The 18,835-nt window shown below is 40.1% G+C and overlaps 1 protein-coding gene across 1 annotated transcript in view; it reads right to left on the bottom strand.

Moving 5' to 3' along the window:
- IGF2BP3 (insulin like growth factor 2 mRNA binding protein 3) overlaps positions 1-18,835 on the bottom strand; it is a 114,609-nt gene that overhangs the window by 22,165 nt on the left and 73,609 nt on the right. Inside the window, exons 6-10 of the mRNA XM_082336322.1 lie at positions 12,382-12,666; positions 10,050-10,184; positions 9,357-9,479; positions 6,760-6,895; positions 4,771-4,902 (exon numbers count right to left, since the gene is read on the bottom strand). Of these exons, the coding sequence (XP_082192448.1) occupies positions 4,771-4,902; positions 6,760-6,895; positions 9,357-9,479; positions 10,050-10,184; positions 12,382-12,666 (811 nt within the window). The remainder of the gene's footprint in view (positions 1-4,770; positions 4,903-6,759; positions 6,896-9,356; positions 9,480-10,049; positions 10,185-12,381; positions 12,667-18,835) is intronic.

Below are 18,835 nucleotides of genomic sequence, written 5' to 3'. Positions count from 1 at the left end.
CTCCTCATACAAATTCCAATTCTTTGTGCAGGTGCTTAGCTCACAACATTCATTATGAGTGACAGTGGGCAGACTAACAAAACTATTTGCAATTGTGTCAGAACTGCAACACACACAAGCATTTAAGTGCAGAGTTAAGGAGAAAGATTTAAGCATAAACAAAGTGGTGGTTCTCCAGGCCCAAAAGCAGCTGGACGAGACATCAGCTACAAATAGGCACAGAAAGGCTACCAACCCTTGTATGGTCACACAAGGGCACACATTCATCAAAAAAACCAAACCATTGGTTTTATCATATCACCAGGATCGTAAGAGTAAAATCATGACCATTTGACAGTAAACAGAATTTTTAACTCCTGATATTCTTAACAGAGAAATTTCTTAATTCCTACTTTTTCCTCAAACCTTTCCTCCTTAATTCCTACTTTTTCCTCAAACCTTACTTTTTCCTCAAACATTTCAATGATTCCCACATGTTCCAATTTACTTGTCTTTTAGGAGGCCAGAGAAAAATATACAGATCTTGGATTTTTGCAAAAAGAGACAGGAAAATTCATTAATCAAAACACACTACGCAATTGCATTGCATCCCTTTTAAACGACTACACAAAATGAGTGCTTTAAACAGTTAAACAGAGCTTGGACTTTGGAAATAAATTACACAGTTACAATACCAAGAATTGTTGCTAGTGATAGGTAAATATAAAAAAAAGAATAGTTAGCCTGCACTAGATGTGGTGCTTGGACACTTAGCCACGTGTGGTAGACATGAGCACACACATGCGTGTTTGTGTCTGTAAACAGACAGGTACCAAGGGCAGCCTGTGCCTTCCTGTATGGACTCTACTGCCAGGGCAAAGGATAAAGCAACAACCAGATTTAGTGACACAGAAACTGCATCTCATTAGATTAAATTAGATGAGCCTCTATGCACTAAGACTTTGGTGTTACACACCGGTGTGAACCCTTGTGGAGATGGACCATAGAGAATGAGGTATCTCAGTCATGTGGAAATTGTTCTTCTGAATGTGACCCAGTCCAAGGAGCTAAATGCAAACCAGTGTTTGGTAGCATCACCATCTCTTAAGTTTGTGAGACTAGACTATTCCTGAAGCAGCTAGAGAACTGTGTTTGCACTCTTGTCAAATATGTCTTAAAGTTTTGCATGAAGAGGGAGAGGATGAAGCATCACATAGCTCACGTTAACACAGCTAAACCTATCTAATTACTCAGTCCCAAGCTCCTGAATATTCAGTTTTAGGAATACTTGGCCATGGCTGTTCAGACCTGTCACTTTAAGCTTTGGCAATGTAACAAAATCCTAGATCTGTTTACTATGCAGATTTTTCTCTTTCCACCCATATAAAAAAGCAGCATCAGGAACGTGACAGACATTTGTTTCAATAATTAAGATAACACCTCAGTTTCTTTGGTAGCAAGTCCTACACAAGGTCATAGCAACACCTTGTCATTAGAAAATAGTGCATATGAAGGATCAGCTCCATATGGAAACCCTTCTACAAATGCCTAAAAGTTCACCCACCTACCTCTTCTGACCCAAGGGAGAGCCATTTGTGAGTCCATCCCCACAACAAGGTGAAGAAAGGGTCCATACATTCAAAGATATTCAAACAAAAGCTTCATAACCCTCAGGCACATCATAGTGGGGTCCCAAGGCTCACTATATGGTTTCTAAGCACACATTCACAAAAGGACTTCAATGACATTAGATGCCAAGAGGCCCCTGATGATGGTGTAGCTGAAACTGCTGAGGAACACACCTTTGCTCAGTCAAACAGGAGACAGAGCTACCTATGTCCAGCCCTGAGCAGAATGCGAAGTTTGCACTGACAAAAATAAGCAAGACAGCAGCAGGGTACACTTCTTATACCCTGATGCCAGCAGTGTTTTCAGAAAGGATTTTCAGCTGCCTGAAGGGGATATCCTCAATGCCAGCTAGCGAGTGCCGCCAAGCGTACAAGGACATCCACTCAAAGCAAGCTAAAGGGACTTGGGTTGCCCAAATGCTTTTGCCAAAACAAGGAACTTGGTAACTAATAGCTCATAAGTAAATGGACATAAAGTGTCCCTGTGATTTCTTCATTAATACTTCTTCTAAGACCTTCTTTCCTGAAGCATCTTACTCAGATTTTTTTATTTTATTTTATTTTTTAAATCCCTTATGAGCTCTCCTAAATCCCCCTCTGTGGTTGCCTTTAGCCTTTCAAATTGTCTCCATTTCTTCTGCAAAATACAGCCAGCCCTTTTCTTTTGCTCTTTCTACTTCTACATGCCCTAATACCCTATTTGATCAGTGTCTTAAAAATTGTTCTACTAGAGAAAAAAAAATGAGGAGAGGAGTAAAACTCAGAAATTACAGAAACTAACTTCATACACAAGCAAGATTTAAAAGTCTTTGTCCAAAAAAGTAAAAAAATGAAAAATGGAAACACTTGTTTTCTGGAAAACTACATCCATTAAAAGATAAACTCATACTTTTCCTTGCTTTCCTCTCCCCAGAGAGGAACAGCTACTCCAAGTAATCTGAGGGGCTGACTTGCCTGAGGCCCACAGAACCACCTCTTCTTTTCCAGATAAGGTCACATGTAAGTAAGAAAAGGCGAGATCATTTCAATTCTTCATGCATTTGTTTCAGAAGCCCTTAAGTATCAGGTTCAGGGGCTGTCTTGGTACCGCCCCCAACCTCCACAAAAGCCATCAGTGTTTAACCTCCAAATCTGTGAGTTTATCCTTTCTTTTTGCATGTTAGCTTGTCATACATCTAGACTATCTGGAACGAGAGCTTATTCAGAGAACTGAGCAAACAGCATGAACAGGAGCAAGAGAGTTCAGACAGTGTGGTCCTTCCAGCTGCAGAGTTTCTATACTTTTACACAATGACACTTGTTTCTTGATGCCTTTTTCCAGATGTTGCCACTATCCTATTTCCAGAAATCTGGAAACTGCCAGAGATCCTAGCAGGCCGAAAAAGGTGCATCTGGGGGGGATAAAGGTACACTAGCAACAGAGGGACAGACAGGAATAAGATTGATATCACCAAATTTAGCACCATTGAGGTACATATTTAAAGCAAAAGCAAGAAAGAAACACAACAAAAGGAAGACATGGGAAAGAAATTAAAATAAACCAAGTGAGAAGAACTGTAGGCTTATAGTATGAATCTCAAGAATAGCAAAGCAGTTTGCAGATCTGCAGTAAAAAAGAAAGAAAAAGCTACACTTCTCATTACAACTAAAGAAAGTTATATACTGTTAATAAATCACCTCTAGTTTCTCTTAAAAAAGAAGAAATAAATTGAGGCAATCCATTACCACAGATGGCATTTTATACAATACAATGAAGCAGAAACCTGTTGGGGTTTTGTTTGTTTGTTTGTTTTTGTTTGTTTTGTTTTTCTGTTTGTTTGTTTGGTTTTTTTTAGTTTAGTCTGCCACTCTAATTAAAGTGCAGAGGGAGAGAATTTGTTTGTCATAAACAGAGGCACTGCTATTAGCAGTAAACTAACCGAGTATAAACATATTTCCATTGTAGTTTTCATTGGAGCACTTTTTCCTGATAAAGCCACTATTATACTCAATATAGTTTATAATACATTCATAACACCCAAGTTGTTCATTCCCACAAACAATGCTATGAGTGTGGAATTTTTCCTGTTCCTTGCAGTGACATTTTCTTGGCTTCTTCCTCTGGGAAAAATATTTAGGCAACAACTTCCCTGTAGTGCAATATATATAGACCCACTTGAGTTATTTGATAAAGTTCAGTGTGCAGGGCTGCATTTTCACTTTTCTAGCTTATGAAAAGTCTCAGACATAGCTCTCTAGATGTTACTGTTGAGCAAAGAAGAGGGCCAAGTCAGCCATGTCAGAGTTTGTAAAGCTCTGTCATCCACTTGTTAGAGTTCATTTTGAAAATTCATCTTCCATTGAGTTGCTAACAACTACCACCACCAGAAACAGGGAAGAGATGAAAAATCAGCTTCTCTGTGTAATGAGATTATCTTTTCTTGACTAGCAGAGAACCATCTCTTTCCAGAAAGACTCTAGAGCTTTCTGATACAACAAATTATTTCTGCTCCATAGCAAAAGACCTCATTTACGATTACTTACATCAGCACAGAATTTGAATAAGATTCTATTGAACTTTTTCAGACATTTCTTAGAGAGCAATGTGTCAGGTAAATCACAGCTTTCTGGAGATTAATCCATGTAATTTAAATCCTATATATTTAGCAAGACTGCATTTCAACAGGGCTTGTACATTTATAAAACTACTATATTCAAACAAACATTTTAGCTACATATAGATTCCCGCTTTATGACAAGAGGTCATTTTTTTTCCTTCCATATCAACAGGAATACAATTGCAGACTAGCATCATTAATTGGAAATTCCACCAGTTTTAAAATTCCATTTCATATGAGGTTTCTTTATGTAATAATTCAAGTTCTCTAGGAAATAGGATCTAACACTTTTCTAAGAAACACTATTTTCTGGTTTCACTGAGCATTTCACTAAATGACCAACAAATGCCTGCTCCCAACTGCAGCCACATTAAATATTTTCAGTATGCAAGCAGGAAGACAGACAACATTTAGAAAACTGACAGACCACAGCTACTAAAACACCATCCCCAGATCTTTGAGATAATTTGACAAAAATACAGCAAACTGATCAGTTTTGAACAGCAGCATTGTACAGATTAATATCACCATCCACTAACCATCCAAAAATCAGAGACTTCTCTTACCCCGAATGGTGGATATGAAGCAGCAGCAGCAGCGGAGGCAACACTCATTGCGGGAGGTGGTATTCCTGAAGAAGAAGGTGGGAACAGACCCAAGGCATTCAGATTTAATCCAGGAATTAAATGTGCTTGAAGCTGCAATGGCAAAAGAGTTAAGATTTACAATCCTGGTTATTAACTTTAATCAAAATCCTAGTTGGCATAGGCTATTAACCTTTTGAGAAGATGTCACTGTTGTTTTGAAAAAAATTTTTCATCTCCATTACCCCAAGGACTCTGCTTCAAACCTATTTCCCAGACATATGCACAGACCAATAACATTAAAAACACATAGTAGGAAAGGCAGCTGGGAATCACTTGCTGCAACTTAATCAGTGAAACATATGACAAACTTTATAAAAAGAAATTCAGGCAATAGTACAATTTGCTTTCAGAGTGAACATACTTATCAGAGAAATAAAACAATAATTTTGGCTTTATACTAAAAAGACAGCCCTGTAGAAATAGAGAAAGCCCATGCACAAGCCCTGACTTTTTGTACACGGTGGGTATATGCCACGCTATAATCCCATCTTCCTTCCCATATCCTTTCCCTCCCATGCCTTGCAAAAGATGAAGATATCCCCAGCGTTTGCTGGCAAAGCATCAACTATAAAGTTGCATGTCCCTTACTTGACCACACCTGAGAACAGTGGCAGCATCACGTGGTAGAAAGCATTTCTTGTCCGTGATACAAAACTTGTCAATACCCTTTTTCACTTTTCTAGATCATTGCCCAGTAATACAACTGTGCTTTAGAAATACCTCAGCTAGAGACAGACACCATCTCAGGCCATCAAGATCAGCCAATCATGAGACACCAAAAAAACCCCAAAATTTCACCAACTAAAAAACTACCCTAATAATCACTACAAACTAAACCTGAAATCCATCCAGTAACAGAGGTAGGTTTCTGCTTACCACACTTTTGCCAAACAGCAGAGCAGCCACAAGCTCACCCCATGTTCCTGCTCACTATATGAAGCAAAAATGTACCACTATAAAATATTTGATTGTGTCCTCATGTGTAGTTTGTGTCCTGCAATTTGCTTATGGTATGGGAGGGAGGGGAAAAGTGGGGAGAATATTCTCTCCAGCTGGTAGGAAAACCATGAAGAACAGCCATTTCTAGAAAATCAGAGAGACTACTATAAACTGAAAAAATATTTCCAGTCTGATTCTAGACAATAAGATTTGGATACACACACAAAAAGCTCTCCATAGCTTATCAAAAATCTCTATCGTTTCTCAATATGCATTACTAATACTTTGGCAAACTAATGAGGTGTGTTGTTTTTATTATATAATCACCAATCATCTTTGAATAACTAAATGCCTTTATCATCTATATCAAGAAAAACCTTAATAAAGCCTTCTTAAATTAAATAAAAGCAGTCGTTATGCTTTTAACATGAAGAGACTGGGAATCACTACTTTAAGAAACATATACAAACTAGAGCACATAAACCAGATAGTACATAAACACACATTCCTTTAGGTTTTTGCAACAAGGAAAAAAGTGAAATGCTTGTTCATTTCCTCAATCTAAATCAATTTCTCAGTTCCACTGCTCAAAACAAACCAGAAAAAGCCTTCAATAAAATAGCATAGGTACATAAATAAATAATAAAAAACCTCACCCAAGCCCCACGACTTAATACAAGAGGCAGAGAGAGGTTGCAACAGAGGAATTCTGACGTGATATTAGGAAAGAAATTTTCACCATGAAAGCAGTGAGACAGGGCACAGGCTGCCCACAGAGACTGTGGACTTTCTACCCATGATGATGTTCAAGAGGGGACAAGTCCCTACACAACCTCATTTAACTTTGAACCAGGCCCTATATTGAGCAACCCCCCCCAGCTGGGCCAGGTGGCCTCCAGAGGTCCCTCACACCTAAAATCTTTCCGTGGTTGTAGTTCCAGAAAGGGCCCATGCCACAAGACAACTCACATTCATAGCAGCAATATCATTTTCATAGGACTCCCTGATTTTCTTCATTATTTCTTCCTCAGCCTTGGCACAAGTTTCAATACTGCCTTTAACTGTAATGGTCCTTTCCGGATTATAGAGTGTCAAGTCCTGCAATCTGCAAATGAAACAGAAGCGTAATTAATTAGCAAACAACAGAGCGTAATCTAGGTTTATCATTCGAGTGCGATGACATCCGAGCGTCTCAAGTTTGCCCTCCAAAGAGCGTAGTATCAATTCATAACAGGGCTCAAACACAGTTCTCAGAGAATCTGGAGAAACTCTGTCCTCACAGCAAACGCAACAAAAACCACCGCAGCGAGGTTTGGCATCAGATGGTTGAGATGTGCTTAGGTGCAACACAAGATGGAAACCATCACACTCCATAGGAACATGAGCTGCAGAGCAGTGCAGCACCGTTCAGCTTCACACTCCACACCAGCCCTACCAACAGAGAAAGGGCTTCAGACATTTTAGACATCTCAGAAACACAGACCATAAGAAACTTTCTTTTCCTTGAGAAGAATAGTGGATTCCTTAAGGAAGGAGGGGAAAAAAGCCCAACCCTCAGTGAAACTGCAGGAGAGCCTCCAAATCCTCATAACAGAAAAACCAAAAGCTGTGTGCAAGTCAACATTTGCTGCGAAACACTAGTAACTCCTCAGGGAAAATGGAAGGGTTACAGCATTAAACTAGTGCTTTGTTAGGTAACAAATGCTGACCTACTATGGTAAAATGGAAGAAACAGACTGGGAAGCCATGACATATCCATGTACTGAGAAAAGGTGAGTTGAAGGGGTGAAGACAAAAAAAAAAAAAGTCTGAGCAGGATGCAGGAGGGGGGTGAGGAAGCCCATGGCAGGAAGGAGAGAGGAGGAAGCATGCAAGGCTTGCTTTCTTGCACAGCAGGCAGCGTGGCAACCTGCGCATCTCACTTAAGCAGCAACAAGCAGGAAATGCATCCACAAAGCAATCCTTAAGTTTCCAGTGTGCGAGCACTGAGTTACTGCCTCAGGAAGGAAAGTGGTGGAGAACACCCCAAAGAAGAGAGGAAACACTTTCCCAAACCGGCTGCCTTACTTTAACTTTATGGACAAGCTTACCAAAAAGCCTAAATGAAGAGATCAGGAGAAAGACTAATTAGACAAAGCAGAATCAATGGACATATATGCTCTCTGTTATGTACCGATTAAACCGGGCGACTTCATGGGGCTATTTCAGCCATAGCATGGCAAGTATAATCTTGAGGCCAAGATTTTAATACAAATAAATCATTAACTTGCTAAATGAAAAAATACTCTGCAAGTGTTTACAAACAATGTGTTATTTGTGTCATCGTCAATAAAGACAAGTTGGTTTCATGGAATGGAGACCATTATCCCATTTACCCGGTACGTATTTTTTTTCCTTTAAGAAATAGCATTGACAGTCTGTGTACTGTTTGCAAAGAAAATGTTTATGCCAACACATTTAAGAGAGCATGCTGGCCTTACAAAATCTGTTCTTGAAAGACACTTATTTGGGTGCTTTTTCTCCAATTGATTCGCTTCTTTTCCTCAGACTAGTTCATAAATATTTACATACCTTCAGGAAGGTCTCAGGTTCTTTCATACAATTTTTAATTTCCTCTTTTTGAGGAACCTCATTCACTTGTAGGTTCCTTCCCTTCATTTGAGCTATTTTCTGCAATACACTTTTTTTTTTTGTCTCCTGCATGTATTCACACCTCTTCATACATCTTCATGTGTCTTCCAAACTTTCTCCCTTTCCTACAACCTGTAAGCCTTATTCTCATCCTTTCTGGCTACAGCCTAAGTCCAAGATGCCCTCAAATGCTTGGAAGTTCATGCCAGAGTATTTGTTATTCAGAACAGGAGGTTCTCTGAAGATCTCGCTCCAGGGTAAAACTACTATTAACAGCCAAGCTTCTACAGAGGTGTTGATCTAATCACTGATTTGCAGATTTCTGGTGAAGGAGAAAACTCCTGTTTAATCTCAGCTAAATTTGAACAGGTCTCAGTTGCCTTCACAAACTCACAGACCAAAAGCTATTACTTTGAAGAAGACTAGTCAATGTGTCCCAGTTTGGCTGCTGGTGGCCAAGAGGGACAGAACTGCTACTAAAAATACTCTTTTCAGTATTTGTTTGCTTTGTTTCCTTCCCTCTTGTCCAAAAATCTAATCTACACCAGAAACTAAAACATCACTAGTTTCACTCATTTTCACACATAGCTCAGAACTGATCCAGGCTTATAGTTTAAAACACTCGCCATTACATATGGTATAATACGTTAAAAACAACCGACACTTAAAACACGGTCTAACACAGGCTCCACATAGCCTATGTTATTTTTAGGCTGAGTTTACAATGCAGACTCACTGTTTACATTAAACTTGACTGAGTTTAAGTAACAGTTGAATCCACAATATAGAAAGGCCTGCAGGCCTTTGGAAGGCTGTTGTCTCAGCCTTCAAAACAGACATAATATTTTTGCAAGAACTCTGTACCTGAATGTACCTCAGCAGCACTGCTGCTATTTGAGACACCTCACCAAAAGATTAGGCCACCGAAAACTTACGGAGATATTGTGATTTTAGTATCTGTGTCCTGTTCAATTTTCTTCAGGTTTCTTCCTTCTTTGCCAATAAGTCGGCCAACAAAGTTGTTATGTGCCAATATCTTCAAGGGAATTTCTTCTGTACTGTAATGGAGGTTACATCCAGTGAGATTTTTGGAGACCAAAGCGCAAGTTTTTAATGCAAGTTATGGATAAATTTTATTTTCATAGAAATGTCTACAACTCCCATTCACTTACACGTTTATACTAGATGCAGAATGAGTCCAAGTGCAATGCACATTTCAGCACTATCATCTATATCTTCACTATAACATACCTGCTAAATAAAAGTCAGGCTGAAGTAGCAAGAGCTGTTAGGAAGGAAGAAATATACCTTTAATCTTTTAGTGGGAGCTCACAACTTGTTATGCTCACTCCGATTAAAAGCTGTTAGTTGCTCAAGAAACTTCAGTATTTGCTCCCGTTCACCTCAATCACAGCCATACAATGGCTGAAAATGTAGATATGTGCTGGGGCTAATTAAGCAAGTAGACTGTCCTGAAGGCAAAAAGTCTTAGTTCCTTTACCTACTTAAATATGGATAATGGCAACAAAGATTCACTCATTAACAGTTCTTAAAGACTACATCTTTAAATGGAGTCAACAAGAATTCAGAATTTTTAATGCCTCCACAATGAAATGCCTTTTACTCACAATTTAGTATCTTGAGCTTCCTTTTGCATGATCTCCATAATAATTTTACAAGCCGTTGAGCAGCCTTCAGGAGTTGAGTGGATGGTAATTGGTTTCTCAGCAGCACCTGCATTCTCTTTACGATGAATATCAATTCTTGAAAGAAGGGAAAACACTACCTGTAACCATGTACTGTATGGTAAGCCTTGCATATTTCCAACTCTCATAAAACTAATTTATTTTGAGCTAACACTGACTACATTTAAGTGGTGTAATTTTGCAAAGTATACAACTACTTAAACATCTCCTAAATACTATTTTTTTTGTGTTATAAAGAGCTCCTCCTATCCTGATTTTACCAGCTAAACCCCATCTTTGTGGACACTGGAATCTCCTTTCCACATTAAACTCTCATCAAGATATTCAGGGGAGTTGTTAGATAGACAATCTGGTAAACCACTGAAGACAACATTTCATCAAGCTTTCCCAATACTCTATCACCAGCCCAGTCACTCCACTGATGATGACTGTGCAGGTCCGGTACAGTACAGTCAGGCTTTGTCCCACCTTGTCTTTTATAATGACCTCAGCAGCAGAGTTTCCTAGCACTTCTCTACCAGCAAGTAGCATCATAGTACTTACATTCATCCTCAGGATTACTTTGCTATGCTTTTTTTAAGCCTAAAATTTTTCTTGACATTACCTTTTCTCTAAGCTCCACTCTCTATCACCTAAAAACTACTAGCCTTATTCTACGCTATGGTTTGTGTAGCCCTAGGAATTTAAAAAAAAAACAATTATGACCCTCATCAAGACAATGCCTTGGATATTATTTGTCCTCTGCCAGTAACTGCAGGTCACATACTCTTTCCACCTCTGCTTTTTGCTTCCTCCTCTCTCCCCCAAATCATAGCTGTTTCCAGACTTAACCACCAACCATGCTGCTTTTCAATAAACCCCCTTATTTTTCCTGTTCTTTCTGATATTGAAAATTCCTTTTGTTCCATGATGCAATATTTTTTAATAAGCCCATGGCAATCCTTGGTACAACTGGAAGTAGATGACATTTCTTTTTTTATCCCCAAGACAATGAAAAGACCATTCTTGAAGTCATGTATCTGTAAAGTTAGCAACCTGTGATTATTTCTGCTCTATCCAACCTTCTTTTAAGAGATAAAAGCTTTCCTTACACCAATCTTCCAGGATTTTTTTAGTCCAAGAATTAGACATTTTAGATATCACCTAAAAAATCAGTTGCCCATAGGCAAACTACAACCAAGTCTTGTCAGGACACCACAAATCTCTTAAATCTGTGTTGTTAAACACAGCAAATAGTCTCCTGGGTTACAGCATGCTAATGAGAGGTTGAAAGGCGCATCATGATAATCCTGGGTTTGAGCAGGGAGGGGGAGCCTGTTTGTTTGTGGGGAGTGGGGGGTGTAATTAGAGAGGATTCCCTTATCCTCATTAGCTACTCTCAAAACCGAAGCCACCCACCCTCACACCCTTCACATACAGCTCACGTACCAGTCCCGCCTGCTGTAACTACAGAGCTGGGGGCTCATGCCAGTGTACTGCTGAAGACAGCATCTTTCACTCTCCATTTGTAGGGGTATCCTGGAAGAATACTTTGAATACGATCCCCACCTCCCTCTGCATCTGCACTGAGCTCTTCCTTGTGAGTAGGGATTTAACACGCACTGAAAACAATCTCTTGCAGCATCTCCAGACCCTAGTGCTCTAAGCTGCTTAGGTCACTTAGAAGCTTGCTTTTTGCCTCCCATGCATTTCCTTAATCTGTGTTTTGGTGTGGTCTGCAACTTGATAGCAACAAATGTATTCACCAGAAACACATGGGGGTGAGGTGCAAGGAGTAGTGAGGGGAGATAGGAAGGTTATTTTTTCTTCCGTGCCCCCACCCCCCCCTTGAATTGAAAACACTTATAAATCCTAAGAATGCCCTAAATTAAACTAAAGATAGAATAAACACTTAAAGACTTGGATATGTCACCACGCTGACTCTATGTCCCACAGACCAACATATTACAGCTCTTTCACTTTTTGTGTCAGAACCTTAGTACATCTGTAAGCAAACTCTCTGGCATCAAGTACCATCCTACTAGCATTGCCTAGTTTCTCCCTTTGTAAAAAAAATGAAAAAAGTCAGCTGGTATTTGAACATGTGTCAAGGACAGAATCCAGTCCTTAAATAAGTCTTGCAAAAGATTTCCTGTTCACAGTTATCTTCGTTTGCTCTCTGACCACACAGGTTAGTTGTGAAGTTTTACAAGTTTCCGTTTACATGAGAGATGAGGACACAAGCTTACAATTACAGTTTTGTAAAATAACTTACTTGGACTGTGTCTGCTTTGTAATGTTTCTGATTGTCGCTCCTTCTTTCCCAATAATGGCTCCTACGAACTGCGTGGGAACCAGCATCCGTAGAGGAACGTCCGACTGTGGTTTCTGCCTTGTGGTTGCACCGGGTGACCCTTGCCTTGGAGGACCCCTCTGTCCAAATCCACGTCTTCCCTGGGGATGTTGTTGCGGAGGTTGCTGGGCTGCCATTTCATCAGGGATGTATGCAACTTTCAAGGAATAGTTTTCAAGCTGAAACCCGTTCAGTTTTTCTATTGCTCTGTTTATTTGCAAAGGGAAGGAGAGATGGGGGGAAAAAAAAAACCACAAATCACATGCAAAGCCTTATGAAATGACAAGCCATTCAGATATAGACTTCTGCTCTTTCTAAATCACATGACAAAGCTAAAAACTGGTTTCAAGATGAAAGGTTACATTCAAAATTCTTCAGTCAAGATTTTGATTACACAGCTTTTCTTTTTTTTTTCCTTTTTTTTTTTTTTTTTTTCTTTTCTTCTTTTTAAGTCACCATATTAAGGACTACAAGTTAGTTCTTCCTTGCTTTGGGCTTTGTGCACTTTAAAAGGTTTTACTAGTGCAACCCTATCAGCAAAACCTCACAGGAAACAGAGCTTATACACTCAAAAGCATTCTTTTGCCTGATTTAGTTTAAATCAGTTTCTCAAATAGAATTAAATCTACACCAGAGGGAAAACTTTTTAGCTGCCATCACAGCACCTTTGTTAGGGTTTTTGCCAGCACAGCTATTTGGCTGGAGTTTTTGCAATAACTGACATACCTATGACAGGGAGGAGAAAGAAAAAAAAAAAAAAAAAAAAGCTCCTGGTTCATTCTCAGCAGGAAAGAAAGCTTTCAAAGCCAGTCAATGGCATTTGAAACACCACTTAGCAGACCACAACAGCACCTTGCAACTTACCAACCAGTCATGTTGTAAGCAGGTTTAAAAGTTAACCAGGAAATTAAAGCCAACGCGTCTGTTAAACTCTCCATAGATGCAAAGGTATTAGAAGGCATTTAAACAGTGTTTCAAGGTCTCTTGTGCTTTTAGGCAAAGCAGAGCCCTCTGTTAAATATCACAGAGGGATAATGCCCAAATGCACACAAGGCACTGGCACAGTGGTCTGTCACGCTGAATAGCCACCCGGTTGCTCAGCTCTCCCCTCTTCCTCAGCGCGGCCCCTCTTTCTAACCAAGGTGGGGCCAAGTTTGCAAGTCCACCTGACCTGCTGGTCTCCACCTCTTCACAGACGGATCACAAATCTAAACTTAAAAATGACAGATTTCTGGAGGGTAGAGGATCTTCACTCACAAACAGAATAGAGTTAATACAATTAAAGATCTGGGAAACAGTAGGAATAGCTAAGCTACATGCAGCACACTGGTAAGCTAGTGGTATAAAATTAACACATTTGCCCAAGAAAGACATTTCAAGTTTCACTACAGAAGGCATATTATTCAGATTATCAGCGATACAATACATTGATATCACTGAAATATGCATTGATTTGGGGTACTTTATAAATGCCAGGCTTAATCTTGGACCAAAGATTACTGATAGATTTTGCTTAAAAACAAAATTTAAATTAAAAACAGTAGTGAGAAGGAGGAGGTTTCCATCTCAAAGAACCTACCACCATTTTTGTTAAAAAAGCTCCAATAACCATATACTCTGGAACAAGCCCTCTGAAACTCAGAAACTTAACCCAGTCCCCTCCATTCACACACATTTGCAGGTGGTTGCTGCCAGTTTACTAAACGTTACCCTCAGCAATGCTTTTACTCCTGCCTCTACTGCAGAGATAAAGGACGATGCTAGCCAATTGCCTTAATTTTCAAGGGCAGCTAGTGAAAAGTACTACTCATCTCCCGGGTGTCTCACTTGACAGTCTGGGTCTCAAGCAGCCATTTAAGCTGAGCAGCAGCTTAACAGGTAGGAAGTGGTATATGGGTGCTGAGGATAAGGCACCCCTCATCTCCCAGGGATTGAACCAGCATCCTCGAAATACTCCAGTAACACAGTAAAGAGCTTATGAGAAAACAAGTAATTTGTGTCTTTGGAGCAGTGTTTAATAAGGGCTGGTAATAAATAAGGCCCAAGCCAATGCCAATGAACAACAATGAAAGCAAAATATTAAATAACTGATCACTGCTCATTAAGTACTTCTGTTCACCAAATGAGACAGGTCCTTTGGGAGCAGGGCAGGAGTGTAATTGCTCCCATAACTGAAGAACTTCTTACAGCATATGGTAAAAGAGAGCTGGATTAAAATTTGCTGAGGCTATTTCAAAGCTGACATTTCTCAACTTTTACTCCATGGATTTTGAAGAGCATTTTATTACACAGAAAACCATGTTTACAAAACAGTAAAGGCAGTGAGCAGCCAGACTAGTGAAACTTGTGTTGCTATGGATTTGTCTCTCAAGTTTTAGTTTCTGCATAGATTTCTAATGCCTGAAAGGCATTTCGCTGAAGTCTCTTTCCATGGAGATCCTATCTGGGAAAGGGATCTGGAGCCTTCCCTTTTTGTGCAACCTGAACGTACTATGTTCTTGTTGGTTGCAAATATCCGAGACCTCTATTTCTGGGTTGAGTTCTACTGAAATCAGTCAAAAAACTGAATTGGTACCAGGGAGGGAAGCGCAGCACCAGACAGTGCAATTGCACAAGCCCAGTTTCTTTTGGAATCAAACCTCAAGGTGTTGGAGAGATGAGCACCAACGATTTCGCGAACATGCTGGTATGCTCCAGACTGACATCCATCCCAACTCATTCCCTTCCACACATTCATTCGACAAGTTCAGACATTGTTTCTTTCCCAAAATGCTTCAATCTCCTCTGGCTTTAAAACTTCTTAGACCAGAATCCCAGCATTAACATTACATTAAATCAGTGCATGAGACTTCTTACGCTTCCTTAGAAGTGGTAGGGGAGGAAAAGACTAGGCTTTTTGTTTGCAACCAAGCTACATACCTATCATGTTTTCACAACAAACATTATACAGCAACAATTGGCATATATATACACCATATTCTTCCTGGAAAGAAGGTTGGAATTTTTCTACTTAAGAACAATTTGTAAATTGCTAAATGATTCTATGTGACTATAAGTACCTTATATTCAAAGCAAACTGAGAAAAGTTCATTTGCCATTGCGGAAAATCAATTATGTCAGCAGTGAACAATCCCTGGCCACCTAAGCCATATGATGACATGGAAAAATAACACACTAAAAGATATTGGATGGGTTGTTTTTGAGCAAGTAGTTGAAGGCAAACCTGCTTTGAAGTTCACTTCTCTAGTTAGATACTAGAGATACTACAGTATCTGTAGTACTGTATACTAGATTCTGTAGTATACTAGAGATACTACAATAGTATCACCTATTTAAGTTAGCTTAGATATTTATAGAGAAAACTTTAAAATAACTTATTCACCCTCTGAGAGAGTTCTCCATATTTTATAGGCAGACTTGTTTTATAATTGGACTTGTTCAAGTGACAAGAAGTCAGAAGAAGAGTCAGTAATTAAACACTGCTCTCCCAAGACTTTTGTGGAACTGACATTTTCTGGGTAGGTGGTCCCACACTCTGCACTGATCTGGGCACACACAGGGGAATGCCAAGATAACTAATTTTCAGCGATGCAGCATATACACAGTTCCGGTGCCTTTCTTACAGAAGACACAAGCCCACAGCTTTTGAAAAGTCACTTTGGCTGTTGAGCCTGGCCTTCACATTCCAACATTTGACAGTTTTTGCTAGATTTTTAAAGTATTGTCATACACTGTTATTTAACTGTTCTGAACTCATTTTAATCAATTTTGTGGCACAAAACATCGGGCTGGAATCAGGCAAGGTGATGGCTCAGCAGTCCTTCAGCACCATAACAAGCCCAAAATTTGAGAGGCATGTAGGCATGGCTTCGGGGTGGGGTGGGGGAGGGGAAGGAAAAAGAAACGAAGAAGAGAGATAAGTGATAAAGAACTGTCTTCTAGATGGATGCAAAATGCCTGTAAAACAGCATCTAGGACAGCACTCGCTATCAGAAGAACCATTCCTGCTTCCTGGGAAAGCCTGAGCCTCAGAGGAAAGCAAGTGACTGGTTCTTCACAGCATTAGTGGCACCTGTTTCAGCCAAGACTATCGTCATTGTTGCAGTCCACCAAATACATGTTAAATCTAGCTCCTTTTGTAAAGCACATACGTGTATTGACTGACCACCTCAGAAACTCAGCTCCAAACCACAGCAACACCACCTCTGCCTTTCCACAAAGGCCTCTGCCTTCCCAAACAGGGCCAGGGGTCTCCTTCCATGACCACAAGTTAATAAAGGCCATGCAGATTACCTCTGTCAGAGGGCACTGCTGGTGCCTACCGAAACAATCCACAAAACATCTTTTACATTTTAAGGCTAAAAGCCTTAAAATCACTTAATGAGGACAAAGATGGAGAAGAATTCAGTAGACTTCCTCATTAAGAGGTGCCATCCTCCCTCAAATGGTCTTTAAAAAATAATATTTAGTGGAAATGGAAAAAGTTTCCTTTTCATACACCAGCAAGAGCTGGTATGCAGGAATCTCATAGTGTAGTTCAGAATTTTTTTTTATAAAACAAATTAAGAGACTGCAGCGACTACTGCCTATGCTCTGCTAAAATCTCTAGCAGCCTGGCTTATGTTCACATGACACCTGCTCAGAAGTAAGAGGATCCCTACATAAAAATGAAACATTTAAGCAAATATTTTGTAAATTAGTCACCTGAGTTTCTCCCATCACAATGAGATCTCACTGCTGTCCTCTCGTGAGCTCCCTATGAGAGGGTGTTTGCCCAGCCTTCTCCCTTCTGATGCTAGTGGAGGTTAAACATCCTAGATAAATGAATACAGTAAAAGCACCGAGTCTTGTGCTGGAAATCATTCATCCATTGATAGCGCGATGACACTAAGCACTAGATGGAGAACATATTTCACTCCCACATGCAGCTTGTACATACAGCACCTTTCTTTTTTCCTCCCTGAACAGATACATTTGCATGCTGAGAAGACAGATATACATGCTAATTTTTCTTTGGCATAATTATGTTTTTTTGCATTAAACAAAAATATAGTTTTCCTTAGTATTTCTGAAAATAAAAACAAAGCAAAAAAAAAATAAATCTTAGGTTATAATCATACACCACTGAATTTTCAGTATTATCGTTCCTATGGCAACATTAGCCCTGACCCATGATGGCATGTAAAAGTATTAGTTATGTGAACTCCTATTCATTCATCAAGGATACATGTTGTGTGCACACACACAGCTTTGTGCTTCACTGAAAGGGTAAAAAAATTATTTATTTTTGCAGCTATTCTAATTAAAAGGTGACCACTACTGTCTTAACACTCAAAGTAATATACCTACTTATATCTGCAAAGATGCAGATCCTAAGCTCCTCACATTGCAGCCCGCATTTAAAATACACCATCAGTCACGAGACATAACCAACACACATACCTCATTCCTGAGCTAAGAAATAAGATAAAAAATAAAAACCTAGCCCCATATTAAAACAATATACACCCACTCCATATATGTGAGGTCAACTTTGAGAAAAATTTCCCTTCCAAAATCCTGGGTAGAGCCAAATCCTGTAGCATGCATTAGACGCCTACACACTAGAACATTTTGGGAGGGAAAGAGGAGGTGGTGTAACTTTTGAAGATTACAGCCATAATTTAGGTGGCAGCACATCACAAGGACACGGTCAGCACGTCCTGCTGGTTGCAGTCAGGGATCAATACTGGGAGAAGAGGGGGTGCCCTTTGGCAAGCAGGTCCCAAGCTGCCCTGGTACTTACGTGCAGCTGGTTGGGTTGTTCAAACTGAACCATGGGCTCCAGGCTCTGCTGCTCACCCTCTGAACTCCTGTCTTCCAAATATTCCATAACCCACCACGACGTTCAGCAATTGCGTGCGCCACAGCAGCGTGCGCATGGTTTGTAAGGCCCTCTCCAGTTTCTGGGAAGGACAGTGGCAGGAGCAGTTTCCAAGTTGGAACAACTCCCCCCTCCTCCTCCTCCCAAGCACTTGCAGGAGAGGAGGGGAGGGATGGGGTCACAGAGATGCCCTGGCAGTCCCAGCCTTCTCCTCGCTACCCACAGTCCCAGAGAGCAAAGGGTGGTTTTCCCAGACCTGTGCATAGCTCTGTGCTTGCTGTACACCTCTCCGCAAACCTGCTGGCTTCCCATGAGTACCTGATCTGCCATGCTGGCTCCCCCGCTCTGGCCAAATAAAGACAAGGAGGAGCATCCTGCTTTTTCTGCCAAGACAGCCTCATGCTTGTCCAACTAAAAAAGGAGAGGCATCACTACAACAGGTCAAAGCCACAGACCTCCATTCCAACTAGAAATCAATAACTGTGCACATCTCAGATTTTGGGTGCTGTGTGC

The sequence above is a fragment of the Platalea leucorodia genome (assembly GCF_965183815.1).
Source record: "Platalea leucorodia genome assembly, chromosome: 1".
Classification (NCBI taxonomy): Eukaryota; Metazoa; Chordata; class Aves; order Pelecaniformes; family Threskiornithidae; genus Platalea; species Platalea leucorodia.
Note: the sequence above shows the minus strand (reverse complement) of the source record. Positions and strands in the feature narration are given on the sequence as shown.